Here is a 15413-nt window from a genome sequence, read left to right on the forward strand (position 1 = left end):
TCACCCCCCCTGCACCTCTCATCACCCCCCCTGCACCTCTCATCACCCCCCCTGCACCTCTCATCACCCCCCCTGCACCTCTCATCACCCCCATAACTCCCCCTGCACCTCTCATCACCCCCCCTGCACCTCTCATCACCCCCCCTGCACCTCTCATCACCCCCATAACTCCCCCTGCACCTCTCATCACCCCCCCTGCACCTCTCATCACCCCCCCTGCACCTCTCATCACCCCCCTGCACCTCTCATCACCCCCATAACTCCCCCTGCACCTCTCATCACCCCCCCTGCACCTCTCATCACCCCCATAACTCCCCCTGCACGTCTCATCACCCCCCCCTGCACCTCTCATCACCCCCCTGCACCTCTCATCACCCCCATAACTCCCCCTGCACCTCTCATCACCCCCCCTGCACCTCTCATCACCCCCCCTGCACCTCTCATCACCCCCCTGCACCTCTCATTACCCCCCCCTGCACCTCTCATCACCCCCATAACTCTCCCTGCACCTCTCATCACCCCCATAACTCCCCCTGCACCTCTCATCACCCCCATAACTCCCCCTGCACCTCTCATCACCCCCATAACTCCCCCTGCACCTCTCATCACCCCTCTGCACCTCTCATCACCCCCCCTGCACCTCTCATCACCCCCATAACTCCCCCTGCACCTCTCATCACCCCCATAACTCCCCCTGCACCTCTCATCACCCCTCTGCACCTCTCATCACCCCCCCTGCACCTCTCATCACCCCCCTGCACCTCTCATCACCCCCCCCCTCCCTGCACCTCTCATCACCCCCCCCCCTCCCTGCACCTCTCATCACCCCCCCCTGCACCTCTCATCACCCCCCCCTGCACCTCTCATCACCCCCCCTGCACCTCTCATCACCCCCCCTGCACCTCTCATCACCCCCCCCCCTGCACCTCTCATCACCCCCCCTGCACCTCTCATCACCCCACCCCCCCTGCACCTCTCATCACCCCCCCCTGCACCTCTCATCACCCCCCCTGCACCTCTCATCACCCCCTCTGCACCTCTCATCACCCCCCCTGCACCTCTCATCACCCCCCCTGCACCTCTCATCACCCCCCCTGCACCTCTCATCACCCCCCCTGCACCTCTCATCACCCCCCCTGCACCTCTCATCACCCCCATAACTCCCCCTGCACCTCTCATCACCCCCCTGCACCTCTCATCACCCCCCCTGCACCTCTCATCACCCCCCTGCACCTCTCATTACCCCCCCCTGCACCTCTCATCACCCCCATAACTCCCCCTGCACCTCTCATCACCCCCATAACTCCCCCTGCACCTCTCATCACCCCCATAACTCCCCCTGCACCTCTCATCACCCCTCTGCACCTCTCATCACCCCCCCTGCACCTCTCATCACCCCCATAACTCCCCCTGCACCTCTCATCACCCCCATAACTCCCCCTGCACCTCTCATCACCCCTCTGCACCTCTCATCACCCCCCCTGCACCTCTCATCACCCCCATAACTCCCCCTGCACCTCTCATCACCCCCCCTGCACCTCTCATCACCCCCCCTGCACCTCTCATCACCCCCCTGCACCTCTCATCACCCCCCCCTCCCTGCACCTCTCATCACCCCCCCCCCCCTCCCTGCACCTCTCATCACCCCCCCCTGCACCTCTCATCACCCCCCCCTGCACCTCTCATCACCCCCCCCTGCACCTCTCATCACCCCCCCTGCACCTCTCATCACCCCCCCCCCTGCACCTCTCATCACCCCCCCTGCACCTCTCATCACCCCCCCCTGCACCTCTCATCACCCCCTCTGCACCTCTCATCACCCCCCCTGCACCTCTCATCACCCCCCCTGCACCTCTCATCACCCCCCCTGCACCTCTCATCACCCCCCCTGCACCTCTCATCACCCCCCCTGCACCTCTCATCACCCCCATAACTCCCCCTGCACCTCTCATCACCCCCCCTGCACCTCTCATCACCCCCCCTGCACCTCTCATCACCCCCCCTGCACCTCTCATCACCCCCCCTGCACCTCTCATCACCCCCCTGCACCTCTCATCACCCCCCCCTGCACCTCTCATCACCCCCATAACTCCCCCTGCACCTCTCATCACCCCCCCTGCACCACTCATCACCCCCCCTGCACCTCTCATCACCCCCATAACTCCCCCTGCACCTCTCATCATCACCCCCCCTGCACCTCTCATCACCCCCCTGCACCTCTCATCACCCCCATAACTCCCCCTGCACCTCTCATCACCCCCCTTGCACCTCTCATCACCCCCATAACTCCCCCTGCACGTCTCATCACCCCCCCCTGCACCTCTCATCACCCCCCCTGCACCTCTCATCACCCCCATAACTCCCCCTGCACCTCTCATCACCCCCCTGCACCTCTCATCACCCCCCCTGCACCTCTCATCACCCCCATAACTCCCCCTGCACCTCTTATCACCCCCCCTGCACCTCTTATCACCTCCACACCCCCGCACAAGTTTCCTTACCCAGCCGGGGATCAGTGCAGCAGTGTGAGGCTGCTGAAGCTCCTGGTGCTGCACAGGGAGGATGCTGGAGATCGCGCTGGGACGTACGGTAGGCAGGGACAGGTCAGGTGATGGGAGTAGACGCGCGTGCCTGCGCGGGGCACATGACGTCTCTACTTTAATCAGCCCTTGGCCTGTCCGGCCCTGCAATGATTCTTAAGGACTATGAGGCCTGGTCATAGTCCCTGCGGGCACCCAGCGCCAGCGGTCAGTGAGTGACAGTCGCAGTCACTCACTGACAAGCCAGTTAAAAAAAAAAAAAAAAGCGAGCTGTGTCGGCCGTCGGGCGCCCCTGTTGCTATGGCGCCCTGTGCAGCCGCACAGCTCGCACACCCCAAAGGCCGGCCCTGGTCACAGCTTAGTCTGTCTCCAGTCGAGTCAAGTCATTGTCATCTATTGTCAAGTCAGCATGGCCTGCACTAAATTGTCCAAAACCACTGCAAGTCCCAGCAAGCCTTGTGATCTCTGAAGTCACTGGTTACCTCCTTGGGCCCTGGCTGAACTGTAGAGACTTTACTATCTGTCACTCAATCAAGCTACCATTGTCCATAACTGTCACGATTCGGCAGGCTGGAGGTGGATCCTCTGTGTCAGAGAGGGATTGGCGTGGACCGTGTCAGTGGACCGGTTCTAAGTAGCAACCAGGTCGTATCCACTGGCAACGGCTTAACCTCTCTGACTGCTGAGATAAGCGCGGTACAAGGGAGTAGACAAGAGCAAGGTCAGACGTAGCAGAAGGTCGGGACAGGCGGCAAGGTTCGTAGTCAAAGGTGGAATAGCAGGAGGTCTGGAACACAGTATGGGTAACACAGTAAAGCTTTCTCAAGGCACAAGGCAACAAGATCCGGCAAGGGAGTGCAGGGGAAGTGAGGTATAAGTAGGCAAGGAACAGGTGCAAGCTAATCAGGGTGACTGGACCAGGCACCATCATTGGTGCACTGGGCCTTTAAATCACAGAGCGCTGACGCGCGCGCGCCCTAGAGAGCGGAGCCGCGCGCGCCAGAGCATGACAGCCGGGGACCGGGACAGGTAAGTGACCTGGGATGCGATTCGCGAGCGGACGCTTCCCGCTATGCGAATCGCATCTCCGCCGGCAATGTCAGTGCAGCGCTCCCGGTCAGCGGGTCTGACCGGGGCGCTGCAAGGAGAGAAACGCCGCGAGCGCTTCGGGGAGGAGCAGGGACCCAGAGCGCTCGGCGTAACAATAACTTGGCATTGGAGTTATTATTGCCCTCGTGCCTAGCCCAGGATCCAGCGGTATACCTTCGGGTGGTATTGAGGGTAAACCACACCCTGGCGTCACGAATACAAGGGGTTATTCCATCTGCCCCTAGGGTAATTACATCTGCCCTGCATCACACCCCATACCACACAGAGGAAAGTAAAGCATATGAATTATACTATAATCATTTTGCAACAGCTGGAGGCACTCTAGTTGGAAAATACTGTTCTAGAGAGCTGTCGGACAACAGCTATATTTCCTGATCACCACATACGTATGCATGCTCTGCTTGACCGAGTCAAGGGGTACTCCGTCAAAAAAGGTTGAGAACCACTGCTCTAGAGAGCTGTCAACCGACAGCTATATTTCCTGATCGCTCCATACATATGTATTCTCTGCTTGGCTGAGTGTGCATGTATATATGTGTCCAAGTGCAGCAGGGAGTTGTAATTTTGCAACAGCTGGAGGCACACTGGTTAGAAAACACTGCTCTAGAGAGCTGTCGGACAACTGTTATATCCCCTGATCACTCCATACAAATGCATTCTCTGCTTGGCCGAGTGTGCATGTATCTGTGGTGCCCCAGTGCAGGAGTTCCAGCAAATACCCATTAGGGTACATTCACACTGAGTAAATCTCGCTGAATCTCCAAAGGCTGTCCGGGCATGCTGGGAGTTGTAGTTTTGCAACAGCTGGAAGCACCCTGGTTGGGAAACACTGCTGTAGTGTATGTGGCCAGTGTATGACTAGATGTGTGTTATTAATGGCTCAGGTTCCTCACAGGGGCCAGGAACATACATAACTATAATTTTTTATGCTACATTGTAATATTCGTAATCATACATATTATCCCTGATTTAAAAAAACTAAAAATACAAAAACTTTTTCTAATAAAAAATACCAATAACACCATGATGAGCGGCGCTATTTCCCGATTAAAGAGGTGGTCCGTGATCCTTTTAAGAACGTCCCCGTGCGCCTGTCCCTTTAAGAACACAAAAAAATAAAAAAAATAATTCTATACAGCAAGAATTCTGTGATCTTGTTATTCCCGCTCATTAGTTTCCCCATCCTGGCTGCTGAGCGCTCGATCTGTCGCCGAGTCGGTCACGTGACCCTCTTAATATCGTTAAGTAGGCGAGAAGCCGTACGCCTTTGCTTCTTCACTTGACCCCACTTAATGTCTGACAGCTGTGGACTGCGTTCGCGGCGGAATAGATGCTTCTCAGAAATCTATTAGGGAATAAGCGGGCCCGGAAAAACCGCGGCACGACTTATAGGTGAAAACAAGTGTGGGGGGGGGGGGGGGAGGGGAATTTTTTCTAGCACTGTGAGGCTAAGCTTCAACTGCTTTTATTTATTTATTTATTTATTTAGTTTTAAGTTTTTTATACCATTTTTTTTACCAGATGAAAAGAACAGTGTCCCAACAGAAGCCAACAAGTGGGATTTCCCTTTGGGCCAGCTGGGGCTTGCAGGGAGTCATGGGTGGCTAAAGTAGAGGCTAACCCAAGGGACCCCCCTGCGGACACCAGTAATAGGGGGCCGCACAAGTGTAGTAGGAAATGTTAGTCGCTTCTATGGATGTTCCTCTGAAAACACAACCACATACAATGCCCAGATGGTACCTGGTAGTGCCCCTAGTGGTATAGCAGTGCTATTGTTACCAGGTCACGGGGAGATGGGAAAACAAAGTCAGAGAGTAGTACGGTTCAATGGATAACAACTATACAGTGACGGACCATCTAAATACATGGGGCCACAGTTGTTAAAGGGAACCAAGCATCAGACTGGCAATGCGTTATATATGGTAAAATCTTTATCCTCACCCCAGGGAGGTTTTTTCCCCCAAGGATGGTGTGGATATGAAGTTGGTAAGTTATCCCCTGCAACCCCATAAGTAGTCCCCTGGGCGGGGCACTATACTTACCAGGTCCCATCGCTCCAGCCATAGTGACGCCCCCTTGGCTTGATTGGCAGCCTGTGTCATTGATCTGCTGCCTGAGCAGACGAGGCCGAGCAGTGACGCAGGCCACACTGAGGGGGCCAGAGCAATGGGACTAGGTAAGTATAGTGTCCCACCCAAGGGACTACTTACGGGGCAGCAGAGGAAACTTACAAACTTCATATCCTTACCATCCCTGGGGGCAAGAACATCCCCCGGGGATGGTGAGGATAAAGATTTAACAATATATATCATGTTGCAGAGCTTTATATATGGTAAAATCTGATTCTTGGTTCCCTTTAAACAGTTTCCAGTTTCAACACAAATGGCAACAGTTGGTGTGGTTGGTGCAGAGTTGACCCATGACTGATTGTAGGTGTGCTACGTTAGTTTCTAGGGTGTTTAGGGTAGGGTTATACCAGTTGGCTCTTGGAGGCAAGATAAAGCCTGAATCCCACCGGCGGTCAACCAAAAATTTTGAGGCCCTTGAAAAAAATGTTACTTTCTCAGGCTAGGAAAGTGGACTACAGAAGAATTGTCCCTCAGGCCGAGGCAAGGCTGGTACTTAAGGTTCTTCTTTAGTTCCTCACAAAATCCAGACTCCTTGGGTAGGTCCTGGTAACTAACCCCAGTACACCATCTAATTTCCATCGCATTCTTCCATTATCTAATTGTTTATCAGGGGGTTTATAATGATGAAAATCACACCCTTTATTTGGGCTTGTTTTAGAAAGTGTTGATCATTTAGGAAGTGTAGATCATTCCAATCACTTCTGCACCACCCACATGCACAATGATCGTGGGCCACAAGGGACCCTTTGGCAGGCCAGAGATTGTACAGGCCAAGTTACTCATTGCCAATATTGGACAACCATTATCCCAGATTTTTGTAGTGCTGTAGGTTCCCATGCACAAGTAGGCCACATCCACATACAGCTTTAATGGAACTTGCCAACTGATAAATGTGTATGCAGGGCTTCTCTTGTCCCCAGACAAAGGATGTTGTGCAAGAGAAGAGTTGGGGGTGTTTGATTTCAACAGTTTGACCCAACTGTTCTCAAAGACATAAGCTGCTGTCAGAGGAGTCCATGTACCATATATCATTGATATTAATGAATGGCAATTACCTCTTTATACCCTTGATGATGCTGGTGTACAGTGAAACATGTTGAGATTTTGTAGGTTGACATTTTGTAGGTCACATTTCACATTTGTAGGTCATACTCAACCTTCACTGCAAAGGACAAGCAGGGCTCTGTGTATTGAGGACAAGCACGGCTCTGTGCAGTGATAACAAGCAGGGCTCTGTACAAGTAGGACAAGCAGGGCTCTGTACACTGAGGACGAGCTGGGCCCTGTACACTGAGGACGAGCAGGGCTCTGTACACTGAGGACGAGGAGGGCTCTGTACACTGAGGACAAGCAGGGCTCTGTACACTGAGGACAAGCGGAGCTCTGTGCACCGAGGACAAGGGGGGCTCTGTGCACCGAGGACAAGCGGGGCTCTGTGCACCGAGGACAAGCGGGGCTCTGTGCACCGAGGACAAGCGGGGCTCTGTGCACCGAGGACAAGCGGGGCTCTGTACACCGAGAACAAGCGGGGCTCTATTCACCGAGGGCAAGCGGGGCTCTGTGCAGTGAGGACAAGCGGGGCTCTGTACACTGAGGACAAGCAGGGCTCTGTACACTGAGGACTAGCAAGGCTCTGTACACTGAGGACAAGCGGGGCTCTGTACAGTGAGGATAAGCGGGGCTCTGTACACTGAGAATAAGCAGGGCTCTGTACACTGAGGACAAGCGGGGCTCTGTACACTGAGGATAAGCAGGGCTCTGTGCAGTGAAGCTCTGGGACACACGCCTGCAGCTCACACATGAGGATGATTGACAATCCAGGATCCTGCACAGAGCCCTGCTTGTTCCGCCCTCACTTCCTGTATTTGGTCTCTTCACAGAGGCAATAGCGGCAGAGACAAAAAATATACACTTTTTTTTAAACCAACGTACATTAAATATATACATATAGTGTTATTATCTACATCATATAAAAAGTGTTAGCAAACGACAGGTTCACTTTAAATATTATTTTAATTTTATTTTACTTCTTAATAACTTTTTAGTTAACTATAAATATTTGTGGTTGGTGGTTTTTCCCCTGTACTTTAACCTAAACGCCTCGCCGCCATCGTCTTCATCACATCACAAGCCTTTTGTCTCTTAATGTGCTTTAATGGGAAATGTTTATTACACAAATGCCTTTTTGCACATTTCACAATGGACTCTTAATGTGTTACTCGCCAAGTGCAGATAAACAGAAAATAATCTTGGATGGGGACGGCTCCTGTGCACCTGCGCCATCATACATTGTGGAACAAACACTTACAGCTTGAAGGGCTTTTAGTGGCAGAATTGATGCTCGACGTGTTTCCAGCAGCTGCATTCTCCTTCCTCGGTGTCTATTTCTTTTGGTAACTTAATGGATTACGACTCTTAAGGTTCGGGAAAATAAACTAAAGTAAACAAGCAACAGTAGAACATATAGTGAATTCCCAGGACTAAAATATTGCAATAAATAGAACATATAAGGTAAAGATAAAAACAGCTGCAGATCCAGCACTGTCCACCGGAGGTGCTGTACAGAAACCTCCAAACAAAATATATATTCATTTTTTATGTATTATTTTCAGACATCAGTTGTCTATATTTAATTGTTTTAAACATCTCTCTCTTAAAGTTCATTGTATGCTCCAGTGTATACTCTAGGAGCATACACTGAATATATCCATAGGGCAGTGTTTCCCAACCAGGGTGCCTCCAGCTGTTGCAAAACAACAACTCCCAGCATGCCCGGACAGCCTTTGGCTGTCCGGGCATGCTGGGCGTTGTAGTTTTGCAACAGCTGGAGGCACCCTGGTTGGGAAACACTGCCATAGGGCCTGCTTTCCCAGTCTTCTGAATGACATATCTGTCTAGTCCCCTGCTTTCCCAATCTTCTGAATGACATATCTGTCTAGTCCCCTGCTTTCCCAGTCTTCTGAATGACATATCTGCCTAGTCTCCTGCTTTCCCAGTCTTCTGAATGACATATCTGCCTAGTCCCCTGCTTTCCCAGTCTTCTGAATGTCATATCTACCTAGTCCCTGCTTTCCCAATATTCTGAATGACATATCTGCCTAGTCCCCTGCTTTCCCAATCTTCTGAATGACATATCTGCCTAGTCCCCTGCTTTCCCAATCTTCTGAATGACATATCTGTCTAGTCCCCTGCTTTCCCAGTCTTCTGAATGTCATATCTGCCTAGTCATCTGCTTTCCCAGTCTTCTGAATGTCATATCTCCCTAGTCCCTGCTTTCCCAGTCTTCTGAATGACATATCTGCCTTGTCCCAGCTTTCCCAGTCTTCTGAATGTCATATCTGTCTAGTCCCCTGCTTTCCCAGTCTTCTGAATTACGTATCTCTCTACTCCCCTGCTTTCCCAGTCTTCTGAATGACATATTTGCCTAGTCCCCTGCTTTCCCAGTATTCTGAATGACATATCTGCCTAGTCCCCTGCTTTCCCAGTCTTCTGAATGACATATCTACCCAGTCCACTGCTTTCCCAGTCTTCTGAATGACATATCTGTCTAGTCCCCTGCTTTCCCGGTCTTCTGCATGACCTATCTGCCTAAATACCTTTCTCCCCAGTGTACATAAGAACACATCTGCCTAAATGCTCAGCTTTCCCAGTATATCTATCCAGTCCCACTGTCATACAGGAACATTAATTCAGAAGTATCAGTGCTTGCAGAAGCCTGGGAGAGATGGGTGACAAATGCTGAGTTATAGATCATTATGGCAAACGGTTTTAGATATTAAAGCCACTTTTATATAAAGATTTATTTATACAGTTTTTGTTGCTTTTCAGGTGGCTGGACAAGAAGGGATGGGCTGCACCCAGGAGAAGGACCATGACAAGGCTCTGAATTACTTCACCCTGGGCGTTATAGCCAGTAATAACAACCCCAAGTACCTCCGCCAGCGTGCCACCTGCCTCCTCCATATGGGGGACCACCAGGGGGCAGTCACAGACATGGACAAGACCATCCAAAGGCACAGCGCCAGTGACCTGCAGACCCAGGTGGAGGACTTCTGCTGTAAGGGGCTCCTCCTGCTCCTCCAGGGAGAGGATGAAGTCGCCTGCCGGATCTACATGAAGGCTCTCGGCCTGGACAGCTCCTTCGCCTTGTCAGCGATTGGCAATAATCCAGGAAAGCAGCGACTGGCAGAAATATTCTGCCGCGTCTCACAGAAATGTCACGAGGAGAAGCTGCTGGAGGAGTCCTGGAAAATGACCGAGTGTGGACTACTGATCGACGAGACCAACCAGGAGATGAGGAAACTGCGAGCCAAGATCAAAAGAGAAGCGTCAGGATGTATTGTCCATTAATGGGAGGAAAACTCTATGGAAGAATTCATCAGTCATACCCATAGGGGGCAGTAGTGAACACAGGGGGAGGAAAGATATCAGCATTGTTGGTGCAAACAATGGGGTATAATGCAGGATATAACTCAGGATCAGTACAGGATAAGTAATGTAATGTATGTACACAGTGATCTCACCAGCAGAATAGTGAGTACAGCTCTGGAGTATAATACAGGATATAACTCAGGATCAGTACAGGATAAGTAATGTAATGTATGTACACAGTGACCTCACCAGCAGAATAGTGAGTACAGCTCTGGAGTATAATACAGGATATAACTCAGGATCAGTACAGGATAAGTAATGTAATGTATGTACACAGTGACCTCACCAGCAGAATAGTGAGTACAGCTCTGGGGTATAATGCAGGATATAACTCAGGATCAGTACAGGATAAGTAATGTAATGTATGTACACAGTGATCTCACCAGCAGAATAGTGAGTACAGCTCTGGAGTATAATACAGGATATAACTCAGGATCAGTACAGGATAAGTAATGTAATGTATGTACACAGTGACCTCACCAGCAGAATAGTGAGTACAGCTCTTGGGTATAATACAGGATATAACTCAGGATCAGTACAGGATAAGTAATGTAATGTATGTACACAGTGATCCCACCAGCAGAATAGTGAGTACAGCTCTGGAGTATAATACAGGATATAACTCAGGATCAGTACAGGATAAGTAATGTAATGTATGTACACAGTGACCTCACCAGCAGAATAGTGAGTACAGCTCTGGAGTATAATACAGGATATAACTCAGGATCAGTACAGGATAAGTAATGTAATGTATATACACAGTGACCTCACCAGCAGAATAGTGAATACAGCTCTTGGGTATAATACAGGATATAACTCAGGATCAGTACAGGATAAGTAATGTAATGTATGTACACAATGACTTCACCAGCAGAATAGTGAGTACAGCACTGGAGTATGATACAGGATATAACTCAGGATCAGTACAGGATAAGTAATGTAATGTATGTACACAGTGACCTCACCAGCAGAATAGTGAGTACAGCTCTGGAGTATAATACAGGATATAACTCAGGATCAGTACAGGATAAGTAATGTAATGTATGTACACAATGACTTTACCAGCAGAATAGTGAGTACAGCTCTGGAGTATGATACAGGATATAACTCAGGATCAGTAAAGGATAAGTAATGTAATGTATGGACACAGTGACCTTACCAGCAGAATAGTGAGTACAGCTCTGGAGTATAATAAAGGATATAACTCAGGATCAGTACAGGATAAGTAATGTAATGTATGTACACAGTGACCTCACCAGCAGAATAGTGAGTGCAGCTCTGGAGTATAATACAGGATCTAACTCAGGATCAGTACAGGATAAGTAATGTAATGTATGTACACAGTGACCCCACCAGCAGAATAGTGAGTGCAGCTCTGGAGTATTATACAGGATATAACTCAGGATCAGTACAGGATAAGTAATGTAATGTATGTACACAGTGACCCCCACCAGCAGAATAGTAAGTACAGCTGTGAATTAGTTTGATTATACAACATTATACCAAGCTGGATACAGATTGTGTGGCGCTATGTTTGTTACCCTATATGGCCGGACAATGGTTATTTTGGATGCACTTTAATCCAGGGCAGAGTCCAAAGTAACTTGAATAGGCAACAAAAATCAACAATTTTTATTCGATACCAACATCTTAAAGTGGTCCTCTACCCTTTTACAGTCTTGGGGGTTTATGAGTCTTGATCTACTAATCCAACTAGACCAGCATTTCCGAAGCAGTGTGCCTCCAGCTGTTGCAAAACTACAACTCCCAGCATGCCCGGACAGCCTTTGGCTGTCCGGGCATGCTGGGAGTTGTAGTTTTGCAACAGCTGGAGGCACACTGCTAGGGAAACAGTGAACTAGACCTTTCTTGAAACTGATGGGATGAAATGTCAGAAGATCAGGGTAAAGTTCACATCTATTTGAATGTATCCTATATGATGTAATATATACATGTATGCACTACTGTAGCAGATAACTGTTGTGTAAAATCACAAACAAAGGATCAGTTTACGTCGTTAATAATTATTAAAATGCAAAAAAATGTAAGACATTTTTTTTTCAGAACTTGTCAAATTTCTTTAACCCCTTCATTAAGTAGAAAGCTTGCTTCCAAAGCTGCGGCCTTTCTTTTCCCCTGCCAATATTACCTGTTTTGCTAGGGAATTAAATGGGCATTCTTATTAAAACTAATTTTTACTATTGCACTCCTTATGGTAAATAAAAAAATCTTTCCAATGTACTTTGTTTAAAAATAATAATAATAATAATAATAATAATAATAATGTTTTCTATGTTTTATTTTGTTTTAAAAGTTTTCTATGTTTTAAAAGCTGCCACTAGGTGTCTCCCTACTTGTCCAGAGCACATTTCCCCCACATCTCTTTGCACAGACTTTGAACTCCAGCTGGCCTGGCAGAAGTCCAAAATCAGGAAATGTAGTCTGGAGTGCTGAGGAGTGTGTGTGTGCAGCCTTAGCCAATCATAGCTCATCTCACACTGAACTGTTCTGGGCTGTGTGTAGCAGAGTGAGGGAGGAAGTTCTCCCCTGTATGGCTTCAGGTGATGTCACGCCTGCTGGGGAACGCCCCTTCCCAGTCTGTAAATCTGACTGAGACTGAGCAGAAAATACAGAGCGATATCAAGGTAGAAAACTTAAAAATAATAAAACTAAAGGCAGGGGGTGGTTTATCACGATGGGGGCGGTGAACAGGGAGGATTGTAAAATTTAACAAGATCATGAGAGGTTCTCTTTAATTGTTACAAAATGCAGGAATCATCCTGTTGTTTTATCTTCTTTACCCTGTAAATGCCTCACAGCTGATCTGTTACTCTGGATCAGGTAGTCTCTTTAAATATCTCAGACCTTTACAGCACGGTGCGGATTATAGTATAAGCTTTGTGTGGTTGAATCAATCATTTCTTGTATTTCTCTAGTTTCTTTTTGTTTCTTAAGAGGTTGGTTGATTCTTATTGGGCTCCTGGTACACCTAGAATCCAATCGGCGGAGCTGAAGCTGACAAAAAAAAAAAAAAAGAGCAGCAAAGGATTTGACAGCTTGCTGCTCGACGAGTGCAACAAGTCCTGGTTTATTTCGCTTAAAGGGGTACTTTCATATCAACTGGCTCCAGAAAGTTAAACAGATTTGTAAATTACTTCTATTAAAAAATCTTAATCCTTTCAGTACTTATGAGCTTCTGAAGTTAAGGTTGTTCTTTTCTGTCTAAGTGCTCTCTGATGAGACGTGTCTCGGAAACCGCCCAGTTTAGAAGCAAATCCCCATAGCAAACCTCTTCTAAACTGGGCGGTTCCCGAGACAGGTGTCATCAGAGAGCACTTAGACAGAAAAGAACAACCTTAACTTCAGAAGCTCATAAGTACTGAAAGGATTAAGATTTTTTAAAAGAAGTAATATACAAATCTGTTTAACTTTCTGGACCCAGTTGATATATATATAAAAAAAAAAGTTTTTTCCTGGATAACCCCTTTAAACAGATTTGTAAATTACTTCTATTAAAAAAATCTTAATCCTTCCAGTACATATCAGCTGCTGCATTTGAGCTGTTCTTTTCTGTCTGACAACAGTGCTCTCTGCTGACATTTCTGTCTGTCTCAGGAACTGTCCAGAGCAGGACAGGTTTGCTATGGGGATTTTTTCCTACTATGGACAGTTCCTGAGACAGACTGTGAGGTGTCAGCAGAAAGCACTGGGATCAGACAGAAAAGAACATCTCCCCTTCAGCAGCTGATAAGTACTGGTAGGATTAAGATTTTTTTTAATATAATTAATTTACAAATCTGTTTAACTTTCTGGAGCCAGTTGATATGTAAACATTCTTTTCACCAGAATACCCCTTTAATAATTGCTCGCCCTGTGGCCTACACCAAGAGCATAATAGAGGGGACATACCTGGCAATAGAAGGACATGTCTGCCAACTAGGGGGACATACCTGACTAATGGGGGAACTACCTGTCCTGTCTAATGGCGGATGTACCTGCCTTTTGTGGGAACTACCTGCCCAATGGGAAACATAACTACCCAATGGAGACATACCTGCCTAATTTGGAATGTTCCTGGCTTATGGGGGGAAACTACCTGTCTGATGGAACAACCTGCTTAATGGGGGACATGCCTACCTACTGGGAGAGCTAAGGACATCCCTGCCTAATTGGGAAAGTATCTGCCTACTTGGGGGGGGGGGGGGGTGTACCTATATAACGGGGGCTTTCTCACCACCTCAAAGCATAGCAAACCTATGCTGCTCTGGACAGTTCCTGACATGGACAGAGGTGTCAGCAGAGAGCACTGTGGACAAGACAAAAATAGAAATTCAAAAATTAAATAATTTCCTCTGTGGCATACAGCTGCTAATAAGTACTGGAAGGATAAAGATTTTTTAATAGAAGTCATTTACAAATCCGTTTGACTTTCTGGCACCAGTTCATTTAGGAAAAAACAAAAAAGTTTTCCACCGGAGTATCCCGTTAAGAAGAAGAAAGAAGATCGGAGGACCAGATGGAGGCGAACAGGAACTGCGAGGGACCGGGGATAGGTAAGTATAGTTTTGTTTTTTCATTTTTTTCCCGGCCCCAGAAGTATATTTATTTTTTGATATTTTTGATGACCCCTTTTAAAGCAGTTATTACCAGGGGTGTAACTCTAGAGCAGTGGTCTCAAACTGTGGCCCTCCAGATGTTGCAAAACTTCAACTCCCAGCATGCTGGGAGTTGAAGTTTTGCAACATCTGGGGGGCAACAGTTTGAGACCACTTATATAGTGGGCACAGAGGTGGTAGTTGCCCCCTGACCCAGAGGCCTAAACAGACCCATAGCCCCCTGTGCCACATAAATGACCACTTCTATGCTACCTTATGTAAGACATCCACAGTCATCACGTCATGTGACCACTGCGGCCAATCACAGGCCACCTTGGTGACGTCACGGAGGTAAAATCATTATTATTAAAAGCGCATTTTAATTCCTTTCACCCCTGTCCTTGAAATTTTGCAACATTTTCCAGTTTGTCTCCAAAGATATATATATATCACACCCCTACCCCTTAATTCCCTGGTTGAACTTGATGGACATATGTCTTTTTTCGACCGTACTAACTATATATATTTCCAATGCCTCTTGCTACAATGTATCCGGAGTGACCGGGCAGAATAAAAAAAAAAAAAGAAAAAAATCTATTTTGGGACTC

The 15413-nt window shown here is 48.1% G+C and overlaps 1 protein-coding gene across 1 annotated transcript in view; it reads left to right on the plus strand.

Annotated features, from left to right (window-relative positions):
* TTC34 (tetratricopeptide repeat domain 34) overlaps positions 1 to 10485 on the plus strand; it is an 86764-nt gene extending 76279 nt beyond the window's left edge. Inside the window, exon 8 of the mRNA XM_056544303.1 lies at positions 9608 to 10485. Coding sequence (XP_056400278.1) covers positions 9608 to 10129 — 522 coding nt within the window. The 3' untranslated portion in view covers positions 10130 to 10485. The remainder of the gene's footprint in view (positions 1 to 9607) is intronic.
* The last annotated feature ends 4928 nt before the right edge of the window (positions 10486 to 15413 follow it).

The sequence above is a fragment of the Hyla sarda genome, chromosome 10 (genome assembly GCF_029499605.1).
Source record: "Hyla sarda isolate aHylSar1 chromosome 10, aHylSar1.hap1, whole genome shotgun sequence".
Taxonomy (NCBI): Eukaryota; Metazoa; Chordata; class Amphibia; order Anura; family Hylidae; genus Hyla; species Hyla sarda.